The 17977-nt window shown below is 42.8% G+C and overlaps 1 protein-coding gene across 1 annotated transcript in view; it reads right to left on the reverse strand.

Annotated features, from left to right (window-relative positions):
- The window catches only part of LOC133965937 (A disintegrin and metalloproteinase with thrombospondin motifs 7), a 69032-nt gene extending 51890 nt beyond the window's left edge, over nucleotides 1–17142 (reverse strand). The window contains exons 1-4 of the mRNA XM_062400588.1: nucleotides 16676–17142; nucleotides 12027–12394; nucleotides 1517–1700; nucleotides 826–1022 (exon numbers count right to left, since the gene is read on the reverse strand). Of these exons, the coding sequence (XP_062256572.1) occupies nucleotides 826–1022; nucleotides 1517–1700; nucleotides 12027–12394; nucleotides 16676–16796 (870 nt within the window). The 5' untranslated portion in view covers nucleotides 16797–17142. The remainder of the gene's footprint in view (nucleotides 1–825; nucleotides 1023–1516; nucleotides 1701–12026; nucleotides 12395–16675) is intronic.
- Nucleotides 17143–17977: the final 835 nt, after the last annotated feature.

A 17977-nucleotide genomic window follows, 5' to 3' on the forward strand; every position in this document is an offset into this window, starting at 1 on the left:
CAAATCACACACACATGTCTGCTTCAAGAGAAACAGAATATATATAAATAATATATGAAGCTTTTGTAAGTTGTGTTGAAACAGCGCCCGTGACAGAACAATGGAGCAGCTGGTGGCTGAGGAAGATGATGCCATTACTTATTGTTGGGACACGTGTGAGAGGCCGTTTCCCTTCATGCCGTTTTCACAAAGCTGAATTGTTTGAGAAGTTCAAAGCTGGAGTGTAAAGGAATCCAAAAAAAGAAGCTGGATAGGATGTGGGAATTCACGGCTGCTTCCTCTGTGTATTATTGTCTGTTGAGTCAGTTAATCCTCCTCTTCCTGATACTCTGTCCTCCAGTAGCACACACAAGTGTGTTTTGTGAAAAACTCATTCATGTGTTAATCAACAACAGACAAGGTCTCCGTCTCCTTGACCCCTGGTGAGGAGCTAGTGATAACATTATTCCAGAAAGGTTTGAGAGTCATGGGTGAAAAGAAAAGATGAGAAGGTGAGGTTTAATCCTGGTTCTGGTAACTCGGGGAAGGAAAAACTGATCCAGGATCTGTTCACAATAACATAAACAGCATCTGTGGTTATCATCCAAACATCTGGGCAGATGTTCAGAGGCACTGTAACTGGACACAGGATGGACAAGATGTCTTCCTCATTTGCTCTGTTTGAAGTTTTTTGAGAGATGGAAAACTTTAAAAACTTCATGGATGAGAAGATGAATTCAGTAACGAAGCTACAGGGGAAAAGTTGACTTATCTCGGCTGGAAATTCCTGTTCGGCGTGAAGACACACACACGTACACACAAATATATATAACTAGACACACTTACAATGTTCATGATGGCGAGGACGTAACTTTCCACAGCTTTGCTCCCATGATACTCCACCATTTTGGGGTCAGCCACCACCAGCGTTTCCACCCACTTCTCTTTGCTGACTGAGCGATGACGGATTCTCCTTTTCCTCTGCTGCCGGCGCTCCCAGCGCTCCCGCTGCCGCTCCAGCTCTTCAACACTGTGATGGGAATCTGGAGACGGCAGAAAGAGATAGATATTTAAACCTCACTGCGGCACATTGGGTCGTTACAGAGGACAAACCAGGGAGGGTTTTAAACTTTCCACATATAGTCTTTACCTTTTAATACAGGATCAAGGCCCCTCTGCAAGGGCCCTATATATCTATCTATCTATTTATCTATCTATCCATTCATCCCTCCAGCTATCAAGACTGACTCATGAGGTAGAAGCTGTGCCAGTTCCAAAAGTTACACTGCCGATATAGAAGCACATCTCCTCCTTTTTTTCTCCAGCATGATCATTTTTGTTTTATGGTCAATTAAGCCATCTCAGAATTTTAAGTGTCATATTTATGAGTTAGAAAATCCCAATGTTTTTATTCTTCTCACATCTGCACATTAGCTGGAGAGTGACAAGACATTTTAATCAGTCTTAATCATCTTCCCCCTTATTAATTCAAGGCTCGGGTATTATGAGTCATGAGCTGCAGAGGTGAGTGACTTACTTTTGAGTCCGCAGGTTCCGTTGAGCGCTTCATTCCCTGAGATCGTCTGTACGAGTGGACTCCGGGAGGGAGGGGGGGCGTGGCGTTTGTAGATGGCGTGGGCCTGTGTCGCCGCCGCCTCCTCGCTCGACTCCTCCAGAGGCTGAATGAAGAACTCCTCATCGGACAACTTGAACAGTCCTGTCTGAAGGGAGGAGAGGCGGCAAGTCAGAATCTGAATATTTCATCCACTCGTGTGATTCAGGTCATCGCAGAGGAAGTTGTTGAAATATTGAGCTATTTAAAAGATTTAAAAGAAAAGGCTCAATAATAACATTTTATCCTGGAGGGACACATCTCTTAAGAGCAGTTCTGGTTAGTCAATCAGTTAATTAAATATATAAATTAATAAAATAAATGAATCATTAAAGGTTCTTTTTTGGCACATACCTCCACCAAGGCCTGACAGCCCAATTATAAAACCACAGTTAAACTAACTAGATCCACATATTTTAATTTGATCTGCACCACATTAACCCTCGTAAATATCAGTCTCCCAAATGTCTGGGAGTTCTTTCATCAAGATCCAGAAACTTTTCTCTAGAGGAATCAATGAAAATGTTGGATAAACGTTCAATCAAATTCCTGGATCTACCCCCTTATCCAGAACTGCTCCTCCCATCCACACAAATTCATAGAAAACGGTCGGGTAGTTTTTGAAAGTCCCTCTGACTAATAAACAAACAGATAATAACTCTGGTGTCATGAAGTAACAGGGGATCAGTCTCTATTTTACCCTTTGCAAAAATAAAAAAAAGCACTTCATACAATATTCTTTAATAGTTCCTGAACATTTTCTTCTTCAGAGCCATTTGTAAAAAACAAAAAACGTGTATTTTGTCCTCAAGAGAACAGTTAGTTGCTCAGTTCAGTTCCAGCGCTGCAGAATCAACAGTCGTTTGTTTGCAGTCGACATTCAGAGACAGCGTAAAGATCAGATGTCACGTAAATCAACTGAGGCCTAAACCACACTGGCACAGTACCAAAACCAAACTCTAGTAGAGACGTCCATCCTCGCCCTAAATTTAAATCTCAACTACTTCATAACCCTCAGCTCAGCTTTCTCTCCCTCAGGGCGCCACTGAACCTCAGAGAGGAGGGGGCCCCCCTTGCCCTTTGACCTTTGATCACCTAAATCAAATCAGTTCCTCCTCCAGTGCAACTGAACGTTTGTGCCAAATTTGAAGAAACTCCCTCAAGGCGCGCATGAGATATCGTGTTGACAGGAAGGGAACAGATTAGAAGACGGACAACCCTGAAAACACAAAGGAGGAATTTTGTGCTGGTGACATTGAGCAAAGGCAACACTGGTTTCTATGAAGGTTTGTTTCTGCTCCTGCAGACGTTCTCACAACACATTCAAACAGAAATGTGTTTTCTTCTTGAGAAAGTTAGCTGATCTGCTGCTCACGTACACGTTGTCTTCACCTTGAGACTCGTCTGGTGTCCCTCAGGGCGGACGTCCTTGGACACTGAGGCGCCGGGAAACATTCTCTCTCTGAGAACGATCAGTGTTTCAGCACAAATACAAAGGATCCACACATTTCCATTAAAATACCTTTAGAAAAAGAAATGGCGTTCATCCCTCCGATTGACTTTCAGATACTTCTACAGTCGATGGCCTGGTGCACTGAAGCTGCTCTGGTGACACTTGACCACTCAGCACTTTACAAAGGCCGGTTCTTCCTTTAGTTCATCTCTTGTCTTTGTAGTCGACACACTGAGCTGAATGTTCCTGTGTTTGCAGCCGACATTCTGTGAATTGTTTGAATTTGTCTCAAACCAATCAGGACTCTGTGAAACAAATCCTCAGACCTGGATTATGTGTAGCAGCGCTGGGAGTTGGAGTCATGCATGATTTCACATGTGTCTGCACAACAACACGTGTGTCAGAAGCCTCATGTATGTATTTTTTTACTTCAGAAGACTCATCCTTTCAGCCTGAAAACACAAGGACCATTAACTCCCATTGTAATCACTGCACTGGGCATTTACACTGCTGCATATAACATATTTTAGAGTTGTCTACGACCTTCAACTATGAGTCCATCCGCTCTCTAAACAACATTCTTGAACTCTGTTTGTTTGCGTGCGCTCTGGATCTCTGGAAATGTCCACGTTGCACCATTCTCACCGTCTGCAGTGTTTATTAAAGCCGCTTCCGACAGGACTGTTTCTCTAACCTGACCCACGAAAGGAGTGAGCCATCCCACCTCGTCCAGGGATAAGGTCTGATGGAAATATTCAGGTTTGTGAGCACACATGCAGAATACAAGGTTTGTTTTTAAGCAACAGCCCCAGACAGTATAATGGTTCAGGACAGCAACAGAACCTTTAGTCCAGAGGTCACTAACAGGTGGAACACGGTCTAGATGTCGTCCTATTCAGACCCAAACATAAAACTTATGACTGTCTCCATTTGAGCCTTTTCAGTGTTGGTTTAGCGACCAAAGAAACTCACAGGCCAACTGCGTCTGTTGTAAATCATCCGACTTGATCCTCAGCTATTCTGAAAGTCGGTGAGTGACATAAACACGAGACGAGAGAAGTGAGTCAGAGTAAAGTAAGAAAAGTAATTTCACATGTTTCCCAAGAGAGAAGTAGACAAAGAAAGCTTTCAATCGAGACTGGGCCGACGCTGTTCATTCTTCTGACGGGCGGTTCAATACCAGTGTGACTCATATGTGCCCAGATAGTGGGGATTGTCAAAAGCAGCAAACAAGCCGACTTCCCTCACTCAGCAGGAAAAGTGGGGCCGAGACAAAGAGGAACAGAAGGAAAGTGTTCAAGTGAAAATCAAGAGAAAAGTGAAAGTGAATCTACATTTTTATTTTGAATTTGTATTAAAACAACACATTTCAATGTAAGATGCTTATTAAAAAATAAAGTTCCTATATTTTTTTTTATTTTAGTATTTATTCATAATCCCTTGAGCTCAACGTGAAAACATAAATATTGTTTAAACATTATTGCATTATATCCCATATTTAAATTTACGTTGCAGTGAATCTTTACATTTTGATGTTCGGGACCTTTGCTTGAGGAAATGGTCTCTTCCTGGACCTTTCATTGAATATCAGACACACTCTCCCTCTGTAATCTAGCACATCATTAGTTTATGTTGTAAACCTATTAACACGATGATATTTCCCTTGAATGTGACGCCTGTTATTGGTCAATCATTGAATTCTGTTCGTTCTCACATGTTCGGAGCCACAGTCCAAAGAGAACATCGTCCATCAACCCTCTGAAGCTGGACCATAGATTCACAAAGTGATCTTCATCCACACAGAGGACTCTTGAAATGTAATTACAGCACTAATTGCATATTCTTGAATACCATATCATTTGAGCCGTTAATTCAAGCAGTTGTTTTCTGCAGAGCATTAAAAAAAACATGCAGGAGAGCACATTGATACTTCTACAGTCGATGGCCTTGTGCACTGAAGCTGCTCAGGTGACACGTGACCACTCAGCACTTTACAAAGGCCGGTTCTTCCTTTAGTTCATCACTTGTCTTTGTAGTCGACACGCTGAGCTGGATGTTCCTGTGTTTGCAGCCGACATTCTGTGAATTGTTTGAATTTGTCTCAAAACCCATTTGGACTCTGTGAGAAAAATCCTCAGACCTGACTGGTACAGCGGAAATGAAATTGGATTATGTGTAGCAGCGCTGGGAGTTGGAGTCATGCATGATTTCACACGTGTCTGCACAACAACACGCATGGCAGAAGCCTCATGTCTTTATTTTTTTTATTCGATGACTCATCCTTTCAGCCTGAAAACACAAGGACCATTTACTCCCATTATAGTCACTGCACTGGGGCATTTACACTGCTGCATATTATATAACGTAGAGCATGTACAGTTTTTAGATGGAGAGGAAAAAGTGTAAGTTAATCTACACTTTTAATTTGAATTTGTATTAAAACAATAACATTTCAATGTAAAATGCTTATTCTAAAATAAAGTTCCTTCTTTATTAGGGTATTTATTCATAATCCCTTGAGCTCAACATGAAAACATAAATAGTGTTTAAACATTATTGCATTAGTGTTTTATTAGACTGTCAGTTGTTAATACATGTCATATTTCTATTTACGTTGCAGTGAATCTTTACATTTTGATGTTCGGGACCTTTGCTTGAGGAAATGGTCTCTTCCTGGACCTTTCATTCAATATCAGACACACTCTCCCTCTGTAATCTAGCACATCATTAGTTCATGTTCTAAACTTATTAACACAATGATATTTCCCTCGGATGCGACGCCTGTTATTGATGAATCATTAAATTCTGTGTGTTCTCACATGTTCGGAGCCACATTGTCCAAAGAGAACATCCAACATCAACCCTCTGAAGCTGGACCATAGATTCACAAAGTGATCTTCATCCACGTCGAGGACTCTTGAAATGTAATGACAGCACTAATTGCAGATTCTTGAATATCATATCATTTGCGCTCATTAATTCAAGCAGTTGTTTTCTATAGAGCATTAAAAAAACAACAACATGAGAGCACATTGATAAGTAACATATCATATTTTTTTAAATGAAGCGATTGAATATTACAGGGGAAAACCAATTAGGGATAAAAAACAACACTGGAAAAACCTAATTAGTGGAGTTCATCTGTACTGAGGCGAAACCAGGAGGTTCTGTCTGATACAGACTTCATGTTTCACTGTGTTTGTTTTCCTTTTCACCGGGGGGGTCCAAAAGTCTGGGCCCATTTACATCGGACTTTTGCCCACATGTACAGACACACAAACAAACAATAGATGTGAAGTCGTCTGATGAAAAACACTCATCTTCCATAAAGAGGAGACTACTGTGCGTTACTCAGATACAGAGCGGTTCACTGAGTTCATACAGCTTCAGTCGAATATGAATGAATAGAAACCTGTAGGTGGACGCGGCTGCACATTCTAAATATAAGTTTAAGGCAACACACAATGCGTTCAGCCGCTTGAAAATTTGTTTGATGGTTCAGTGACTGTGAACATGGAGAAGGTTTCCTCACCCTGAACGTCTGCTCCTGCTCCGAGTGCTGAGTGTGTTCGATCTCCTGTGAGAAGTGTTGACAGTCGCAGCTTTAACTGTCAGAATCAGGTCCGAGTTGAAGAGTGAAGCTGAACTGCAGATCAGCTAAAAAGACTGAGTTTGGTGGATTTGTTACAGCTGCAGGAGCTGAGGATCATGGGTGATATCCAGTTTTTTTATCGATATTAAAACGACTTATTAATCACCATGTGTGGCTGCAGGGGGCGCTGATGCTCAGTAAATGTTGCATAGTGTTGCTTTAACAGGGTTTCTCTTCAAGGCTTATCTTTCTGGGAATGGGGTGAGTGCTCGACAGTGCAAATCTAAGTATTCAGCAATGACATTCTTCATAAATCAATTCATGAATTCTATGAATGGCTGTGGGGATAAAGTGTTCACTTTTCAATGTCACAGTCCATTTCAGGCACAATGCAAGGTTAAGTCTTTTTATGATCAAAACTCTTTTGGAAATACTCCTCCTCCTCTCGCGGGCTCCAGTTGGGAGAGACCAACTGACAGACGGGGGAGCTTACAAGCAATGAACGGATGCTGTTTTCTTAGCAGTGGTTTTGAGGAGAGAGGAACCCGACTGTGTGACCTTTAAGTTGACATGCTGTTAAACAAGCTCCACTAATGCTGTCTAATACAACAGAGCTACAATAAACACTCAGTCTGTGATGGTTTCACTGGTTTGTGGAAGTGTTTTACAGAAGGTGTTCAAATGTTTGTGCTGCTGATCCGCATGACATCATGTCAACGAGCGTTCGTACTATTTACACAAACTGCAGCCTGTAAAACATCGATCAATATCTATAATGAGGATCTATAATGTAAAGTGACCTATGATTATCATAGAACTAGATCACAGCTGGCTACGTCAGGCACATGATCTCAATCCAGCTGATCGTTGTGTTTCAGCTGCTGTGAACCAGACTGAAACCAAGAAACCCAAACAACAACCCCAGAGACCCACAAACGAATAAGGATTGAACTTGGCTGCGTGGCAGAGCAGCACCAATGTGGGCGCCATGTGTCTGCGTGAGCTTCAGAGAGGGAAGGTCTGCCAATGATTAAATATCAAGTCTCTTTTAACTTTGCTTCAGTGAGTCAAAGTGAGCGTGGGTTAGTGCTTAAGTTCTTGAGTCTATACTGAAGCGACAAATATGCTACGGAAAATAATTTTATTTCAGACTAGGGTTGCAAAGGGGTGGAACATTTTCAGTAAAATTCCGGAAACTTTCCATGGGAATATTAAGCTCGGTTGACACTAAGATGCAGAAGCATATAGTCAAGTGCCTAAAGTTTCCTCAGGGCTCAAATCAGCATATGACAAAACAAAATGTTTATATTTATGTGTGTATATGACAAGGTAAATACAGTTAGTACAAATTACCCACACAATTTCCAGTTTATTCCCGTATATTCCCATGGAAAGTTTCCAACTTTGAATATTCCCGGCATTTTGCAACCCTATGTCAGACACAGTTGACGCTGCACATTTTCCCCGAACAGACGCGAGTTTGCTCAGTATCTTTAGAGCACATACATCGATTTTTAACCCACGATTTCCCTGAAGGCAGTCGAGTTGTGTGTTAGAAGGTGTTTGTACACACACACACACACACACACACACACACACACACACACACACACACACACACACACACACACACACACACACACACACACACACACACACACACACACACACACACACACACACACACACACACACACACACACACACACACACACACACACACACACACACACACACACACACACGTCTGTTAGTTACCAATGGACCCCCCCAAACATCCAGAATGTTTTTACCGTCCTTGCCACCATATCCTCCTCACCGTCAGTCAAACTCAACTCTTGTGACATGATCTGACTCCGTTACTCTGATGTGACAATGCGGCGGCTGATGAACGGAGCAGATTCTTCCACTTTCAGTTTAGAAAGTGTTAATTAATAGTATTTTAACAAATGATTCTTCGCTACCACTGATATGCAAAACGACACCAAATAGGATTCATGTCTGTGACTCAAGCTGCGGGGGGGATAACCTGAACACTGTGCTCCACCAGAACTATTGAATGCCCACAGCACATGTCTCAAACTGTTCCATGAATCAATAGGAGGCTGTAATGAGCCACGAATCGCCGCAGCAGTGTTCCAGAATAAAGATTTGGAAGAATTAAAAAAGCCGGACACAAACAAAGCAAGGTCTGAAATACTTCAAATGAAAAAATAGGGTCTGAGAAAGAGAGAAAGAGAGAAAGAAAGAAAGAAAGAAAGAAAGAAAGAAAGAATGAAAGCAATTATGTGAGAGCTTGGGGATTCACACAATGGATTTTGTTCTTTTTACAAGAAAACTTTCAGTGAGCACGACGACACAGTACGACAGCCAATTACTCCAGTGCGTCATGCAGCTGCTGCACCAAGATATTCAGTCGCTATTCAAATAAATATTAGAGCTTGAAAGACATGATGTGTTGGGACCGAGTATCAGTTTCTCACAAAAAGCTTCTGTTTGGAAAAGAAACATGCGCTCATTCATATTTCTGTTGGTGGAAATCATAAGCATATATGTGAGCATGGAGGAAAATACAGTTATGAACTAGTAAGACTATGAAGTTACATACTGAGCTTACACATGAATCCAGGACTGAAAGTAAGAGTAGTGTTTTCTTGGCATTTCCTTGGCAAATGCAACAATGCAACAAAACCACGATGCTGAAAATGGACGCAGACCTGAAAAACAATGCACACTGTTTCCTCTCATTTTATTAACATGTGAGTTTCAATGCGACTGTGACCCGAACTCAACCCGAAGTAGTTTCCATCAGGAGCGGAACTGTCTGCTGAGAATCTACAGGATGTTCAAGATGCTCATGAATAAAACTCTCAGAAATTCAGTTTCCAGATTCTCACACCGCAATCAATTCAGTTTGTGTATAAATGCATGAGTCTGCTTGTCATGTTCCCACAGAGGAAACTTCCTCAGGTGCACAATAAAGGATCCACAGGGTTGATAACATCGGGCTTTGTTGTGTACTGCTGAAGAGAAACATTGTTTTTACAAGGGATGGAGCCGGAGTCTCCCCCTCCAGGAGTTTATCAGAGACTCGATCGATGCCTTTCCCCTCAGACCTGCTCAAGGCAACTTGTTTACTTGAAGAGGGCGAGTGGGATATTTGACGGAACTGTCAATCTGCAGGTGGACGTGCATACAGAGTGGGAACAGGGAGCCGGTCTCCACAGGACAGTTCATCCAGTTAAAGCAATTGGCACTGTCACCTGTGAAACAGAATAATTGAACCTCTGTGTGAAGTTGTGGTACCTTATTACCTGGAGAGCGACGATTACTGTGTGGCACAGGAATTTACGAAAGGACAAAAACATCCATCCATCTATCCATCCTACTATCTATCTATCTATCTACCCATTCTACTATCTATCTATCTATCTGTCCATTTATCTAACAATCAATTTACTATCAATCCATCTCACTATCTACCTCACAGCAATTAGGTTCCCTGTTCGAATCATTAATCATTAAACCTTTATTCATCTGATGTGACTTTGAACTGGATACACTCACATTATTTTCTCATTAATGTTCTCTATGCTTAAACATTTAGGAATTAAATAATCTCAATAAAGTTGTCTGTTCATTTTTTTTTTTTTGCGTTTTTTTTTTGTTTGACTTGACTAAAGATGAAAACCGGCCTCTTTCCAAACTCACATTGATGTTCATTTATATTCAATGTCCCTGTTAAATTAACCAATAAATACATTTCCGCACACAGCTTCATTAACCACACCCTGAGGTGTTTGTACTAACACATTGTTTTTGTTCAGTTTTATATAAGACACTAATAAGATGCCTGGGGAATCTAAACTTCTTCACATTATGAAGAAGCCTTTGGTCAGTTACTCGGCTCGCTGATCGATATTAGAATGCAAGCGCTAACAGGCTGTAATAACACAAAGGTCAAAGGTTATTTAATACCCGAACCCATTCAAGCCATTAAAGTCAATCTGCACCAACGCACCCAAACCAATATGCATTAAACACACACACACACACTCACGATGAATCCTTTGCGGCTTTATATATGAAAAGCTTTAACCTTCAGGTCAGTAAATCCCTGCAGCCACATGAAGGCAGCATGACACGTATGATGGTTAATTAATCCGCTGCCTCCGGCCTGAACTTCAGCTCTTTAATTTCAGTTGATCAATAAAAATGAATTCCCACTTTGTTTGCAGTTTTCCAGCTGTGCTTCATTCATGAAACGCAGCTGGAGATACTCACACATCACATTTTACAACATGAGCCAGAGGGGAACTAAAACCAGAACTTTTTATGCTAGTTGTTAATTTTATTGTTTAACTTTCTTTAACATCGCTGCTTATGGGAGTTTGGGACATTTTCACCACTTTGTCGTAGAATAATTCATGAATCACAGGCGCACAGGTCCACCAGGACTCAACAGTCCCTAAAATTCAACCAAGCTGCTCCAAGTTTCACACACTCGTAGATTTCTGTCTCCTGAATGTGCCGGAATTTTTAAATCCAGGTCCATGAACGTTTCCCTGAGAAAAACTATGAAAATGTTGTAAACTGCTTTAAGCTGCAGTGTGAAAGAAAAGTCCTGGTAAGCACCTAAATGTAAAAAAGGTTCTTCTCTGTTACCGCATCCTTCTATGGACTTTCCTGGAAATCCGTTCAGTTGTTGTTCTGTAATCTTGTTTATAAACAAATGGACAAACAGATGAATAACCTCCTTAGCAGAGGTTAAAACAGCAAAACATCACATTGGCAAGTTCACGTTTCTCTGCAACATCCAGAAAACAAAATCTGAACATATTCCATCAACCAAGTCTCCTGGAAAAACTGGGATTCGGTGCTTGTGAACTAGATTCAATACAGAGAAATACAACTGAAGCTTTAGGTGATGGTGATTCCTCACATTTCCACTGCCAGTGAACAAACTGTCTTGACTGAGGCCTACAGCTGGATTCCTGCTGTGACCTCTCACTGTGCTGAACTTTGTTCTTCAGAAATAAAGGTGAGAGATATTCACTGAAAAGCCTAAAGGTTAAAATAACCTTTTTACCAAACATCACTACACGCTGCGAACTCAGCCATCAGGGACAATTTGTTGGTTGAGTGTCTTGCCCCCAAGCAGGCCCGCAGACTGGAGAAGACAGGGGATTAAACCAGTAGTGGACAACCCGCTCTACCTCCTAAGACGCAGGCATCCATAGTTTTATTTTGAACAACAAACAGATACACTCAAACCACGAGAGCAGGACGTTTCACAGAGCTCACTTTTCAATTTGCATCCATTTACATTTACGTAAAAAGAGACTAAGCGACACATGAGTAAAGTAGTAAATAGAAGTTTGTTCACTCACCAGTCCATCGCAGGTACTGATGGCTGCGTTCCCTTTGACACTGGCCCCGTCCCACACTTCTCCTAGATAGTAACACTGGGAGGATCGAGCGGGACGGATCTGGGCGCCCTCCAGGCCACCGTACCTCCTCTCCGTCAGGAAGCCTGGAGCCAGCAGGTGAGGGTTGAGGGTGAGGTTAAAGTTCAAGCTGTGGCCGCCGTGCCACAACTGGTAGAAGACTCGATCCAAGCCGGCCGGTCCCTCCGAGGCTTCCCGCCGCTGCACTCTGCGAGCGTGGTGCGACAGGAAGTTGGACAGGAAGTGACCTCTGGCATCCACTCTAGTGGGGCGCACCACTTCATACTGCGGCAGATCCTGCAGAAATCCCTCTGTCAGACATGGTGGGAGGAGAAGGAGGAGGGTTATTAAATCATGGGAAAGAGGAGGGTCATTCTATAATTAAGAGTCTGTAAAGCTGTAAACAAAACCGAGGAAGATCTAAACAAATCCATATGTACGTCCGATCTGTCACTGTCATGTTGGAGTACAGCTGCGGAGGAGGCAGAGCGTGTTAGAGAATCACTGCATCAGGTCGGATAAAGTCAGTGAAACTCGTTCTCTTGATAAAAAATAATAACTTCCTTTGAGTCGCTGAGGCAGCAGCGTGAGAACGAGGGTGAAGAAGAGGAGCCTCAGGACGAAGGAGCAGCAGCAGCCTGCTCCTCTCTGCTCATCATTAAGCAGCCGTACAGTCACGTTTTTGTTCCACAAGCACAAATGTAATCCTCCTAAAGATATCGCACTTTTTAATTACGTTCATCGCACTGAATTATCGATATGAGCATTTTTAAAATAGACTTTTTAATGAAGAGACGGAATGAGGCATGAAACTAGAAGTCAGAGTTACTGGGGATGTGAATCCATCATGAGTCTGTAGGATGGAGTACTTTTTAACTCACAGTTACGTTGACATTCTATTCATTAACTATGTTTAACTAGAATTTCCATCCTGCAGCTGTAGGCCTCCACAAGCCAGCGCAGCTTCACTCATTAGGTCAATTTGACATTTGACCTTTGATCTCTGAAATCTTATCAGTTCATCTTTGACTCAAAGGGACAACACAAAACCCTGAAACACAGACTTGCAGAATCATGTTCAAGAAACCAAACATGTAAATTGTGAGGCCACCGTGACTTTGACCTTTGACCACCTAAACCTAATGAATCAAAGTGGCCATTTCTTAAGAATTTGAAAGGATTCTCTGGACGTGTTCTTAAGAGAATCCATTCAGGAGTCAAAAGGGGAACTGCAAAGTCACTTTGACCTTGAACTTTGACCTTCACCCACCAAATTCACATTAACATTAGAACCTGACTAAATTATCGTCAATTTAAATCATCCGATATGAGCCTTTCACAGATATAAACCTTTATATTAGCTTTATTTTACAGAATAAACAATTCAGAATAGATAAACATTCATATTCAATGTAAAAATGTCAAATGTATTGAACTGAATTCAAGTTCTATGTATTTGAATGGATTTGTGTGTTTTTTTTATTCATAGATAAATTACATCGGAGGCTTTAATTAGATGATGTTCATAGATAATTAAAGATTTTTAGGTAATGAAACAAACATAATTGACGAGATTTCACCAAACTGAGAACAATCAGCCGAGAGCAAACAGATCTATAAATGAGAGAAGAGGGAGACGGATTATTTAACATCTATAAACAACTGTAAAAACATGAACAAATGAGTCCGCTCTGCATGAGCAAAAGAACGAAACGCTTATTACTGGTGTCACAACAACAGGAGTCCTCTCATTTATTGGGTGTAAATCACGACACAAAGAAAATACTTGTTGCATCACAATTTCCAGACACAGCAGCTTCTACAGACAATCTGAGAGTCCTGCTCCCGAACCATCATCCTCCCGTTAATGGCTTCATCTCGTCGGAGAGAAACGAGCGGAATGCAAACAGCGAATTCACAAAAGCTTTGTGAAACAACCCTGAGCTGGTTTTATCCGCACAACTATTTTCAAGAACACAACCGAGCAGGAACATGTGAGAGGAGTCTGGCAGGCATTTATTTGGAACCTTCCCTTCCACCAGGAGCAGGAAATAAACAAACACCCACGTTCTGTTTGCTTTTACCTTTGTTGTTGCGGTCAATCCAGGTGGATTCATTGTTTTGTTTTGGATGCTTTCAGCTCCAGTGCAGTTGCACCAGCTACAGTCGAATGTAGGGCCGTGCAATGTGACTTCAAATCAGTATCACAATATAGTTCAACTTTGACCTCGAATACACAACACGTCTTTGTCGTATAAATTATCGAGGGGAATCGAACAAACACAACTTCAAGGACTGTTCGGGTCCTGACAACTTCTGAACCGTGTTTTTTGTTAATGTGTTAAAGCGGGCACAGGTCAGCTGGGGAGTGGAACGGAGGACAAGTGGCAGGGTGGTGCGGTCTGTGATCTGCGTCTGTGTCCTGAAGCAGCGGTGGGCGGCCGCTGGAAAATGTAAGTACCCGACAGTGGGTGAATGCACGCACCAGGGAAAGTATTAACCGGATTAACCGACATGATAAAGATTAGGTCTGGGAGAGTTAATTGCCCAGGTCTAATGTGTGTTATACTGTAGCACAGGAAGATCAGATGGAATCTTACATAGAGACGAAGCTACAGCAAAGAATCTGAATCGACCATGAATTCAACAAACGTTCGTCTGTCTGTGAGTCAAACACATTTCTCACTCATCGTTCATCTTCTCCGCTTCACACTTGAAATGTCAATTGTTAATAGCCCGGGAAAAATGTGAGCTGGTGTCTGAAAGAGATTCAGTGTTATTATGAAAAAACACTGACTATAGAATCCTCACTGTGGATACACCAGGTAGGATGAACTCACTGTTCGAGGAGGACGCTCTGAACAAGAACATCCACATTTTACACTTTCAACTAAGCCTGAATCTTCCTGGAATAGTTTCCACTCCAGAGACCATCAGTCAATCAGCACGACTGTTTTTCATTCCATGTATTCAGATGAAACATGGATCCAGATGGAGATTCTTTCTATTTTTTTTATCTTCATAATGTTTAAAACTTTTATTTGGCCTTGGCAGAGGGATGAACTCCAGCTCCTTGTGTGGTGAATCCCTTCATAGGAAGAGATAACTCACAACACATGACGCGTTTTCTCAATCTGCTGTTGTTGCCTCCGGCGTCCTAATTAACACAAAACACACACTAGTATTTCATTTTGAATTCAAGGGACTTGGTCGTGGCTTTTTTCGTTCAGCAGCGGCTCCCCGGGGGGGTCCCCCGGGGTTTGTGATTGTTGCCATAAGAAGAGGAAAAAGGAATGTGACTTTCAATCATAACTTCTATAATAACACCCTATGGGGGGGGGGGGGGGGGCACCTGTGATTGCATCTAGAAGTCGCTCTCGGCTTGGGAAAATATATTTGATGCCCAGAATCAACAGGGGCCTTTAAGTGGCTGACAGGGGGGAAGGGGGTGTCAGAGAAAATGAGATGATGCATGTGTCCCAGTTCTGAACTGGTTCTTAGTGGTTGCACCAACGTTGGTCACCGAGCACCTCTATGTGTTGGGGAAGGCGCCCCCCCCCCCCCCCCCCCCCCCCCCCAGCCACACGCGACTGCAGAGCCTGACACTTTGTTGTTCTCTCCGCTGATTCATGACGGATGTGACGGAGCAATGAGCTGCTCCACAAACAGTTGTTAAAGAATGAGGAATCCATTCTGTCTGACAGTCACCCCCCCCCCCCCCCCCCCAGCACCTACAGAGCTCCAGACCTTGACTTCAGCCTCATACATCCTCTACTTCAGATCCGTCACTGAATCAGTCTTCTTCTACCGCCTCACACCACAGGACCACACATCACTCTGGAACCAGTTAAGAGAACTGGGATCTACAGCAGGAGCGTGTGCAGTCTGGTGTGGCTGGGCTGCTGGGCCTCGACGGGCGTTTGCATGCTTTGTGCACCATGTGTTGTTTTGACCTCTAATCTAATTTAATGACCTCATCCTTTGTGTTTTACTGCTGCACGACTTCTGGGGACTAATAGAGTTCTGCTCGACTCCTTGTTTCTGTTTCCTCTGCACGTCCCTGACGTCTAACATCCCAGCCACGTACCGCGAGCTAGAGCCAGAGGATGAAAGTGTTGGCAGCGGAGACGAGCGAGTGCATCCTACAAGACAAAGAGGATTAATTCTCTGATGTGAGGATATCCACCGAGCATGACCACCAATACAATCTGCAAAGTATAGGATTCATGATAATGAATCCTCTTAGATTCCCAAGAGGATTCTGCTTCCTGTCCTTCGACGGAGGAGGTCAGAGGTCAGTGTCAGCAAAGAGCTGCTTGAGGCCTGTTTAGGGGTTTGCTCAAGGGCACTGCAGAGAGGGAGGGGGGGGGGGGATTCATCCTCAGGGGATTCATCTGAATCCGCAATGAGCTGAATGTTGTGTTTAATTGCTCTGGCCCGAGAACTGTGAACAGGTCGGTGATGCAATGAGATGCACTCATGGAGCAAATGTGCACAAAAGACGCCCCAGAGGACATGAGGTCATCCATCACATGTTTATTTATTTGTTTGTTTATTTGTATTATTGTTTGTTTGTTTTCTGGCTCACTCACCTGCTTCCGGTGATGCTCCCAGCGTGTTGCAGGTTTGCAGGAGCGTCAGAAGTGCGATGAAGAAGAGAAGGGGGGACACTCTTCGTCCCAACGCGTGACGCCCGCACTCCAACCGGGTCATGTTGTCAGGACGCTGGGCTGCGCTGGAGAAACATTTAACGCCTCTCACACACCGCGTCGACTGGAAAACTCAAATCACTTCCATCTGCGTTTAATGAACTTCTCCTTCTTCTTCTACTTCTTCTTCTTCTTCTTCTTCTTCTTCTTCGTTCCTTTGTTGCACCTAAACTCTGACTGTCCCGACCAACTTCTCCAACTCAGGCCCGGACATCGCGCTCCTCCGCCGTGCGTCTTTGTTGCGTCCTCGGTTCTTTTGTCTGTGCGTCGGTGGGATCGTCTGCTCACGGGTGGCGGTGCCCTCTGTCCTCCATCTGTCTCCTCCCGAGAGCCAGTGACAGCTCCGAAACTTTTTTCCTCTGCAAACTTTCTGCCGAGCCACCCCCACAGATGGGAGGACTTAAGACAATGGGCTATCTCTCCGGAGGGCTGCAGGCTTAAAGGGGAATGCTCCTCCAAGAAATCGGATCCAGTGGAAGTTTCAGCCTCATCTCGGGTCAGTCGGGTTCAGTGGGTCAGATGAGGACCGGTTTCTGCTATTCCATCCACTGGAGAAAGGATTTATGAGCATGGCTCTATCAGATCTGTGTTCGCTCCCTTTGGGCATGAAGAGGAATCTGATAAATTGTCTCTGTGGTGGAAACTGTGGGTCAAAAACTTCCATACAGTCCTGATGAAAGTGTTGTGAAAGTTTGAAGAAGTTCCTGATTTCATGGGTATTTGAAAACTACATCTACCTGAAGTCTTGTAAACACAGAAGAGACATTTTTATTATTCATCATATCATTTTTAACAAAAAAAATCCTTGAAAATGTGTTTTTCATCTATTGACTCTGTTGGAATAGAGTCTTTTTCAAATCCGAATGTTCATTAGGCTCCAGAATGTTATGTCACTTTATGATTGGTCTTTGTCTGCCCGGGCTTAGCGCGCCCTCTAGCGGGAGGTGCACGAACTGAAATGATGCAGAATATTTTTCCATACCAAAACCTGTCAACACCTTCAACTGTTTTAAACATTCATCATTTGATTCTGTGCCGCTTGAATTTGAGCATTTTTATTCCTCCTCCATTCATCTTTTCATTGTTTACTTCTTATCATGAACGCTTCATTTCTTAACTCGTGCACTTCGTCTGACTCCTCTTGATAAAAAGTTGTTTTTGTGACACACATGAATCCATTTGTGA

Source organism: Platichthys flesus, chromosome 1 (genome assembly GCF_949316205.1).
Source record: "Platichthys flesus chromosome 1, fPlaFle2.1, whole genome shotgun sequence".
Classification (NCBI taxonomy): Eukaryota; Metazoa; Chordata; class Actinopteri; order Pleuronectiformes; family Pleuronectidae; genus Platichthys; species Platichthys flesus.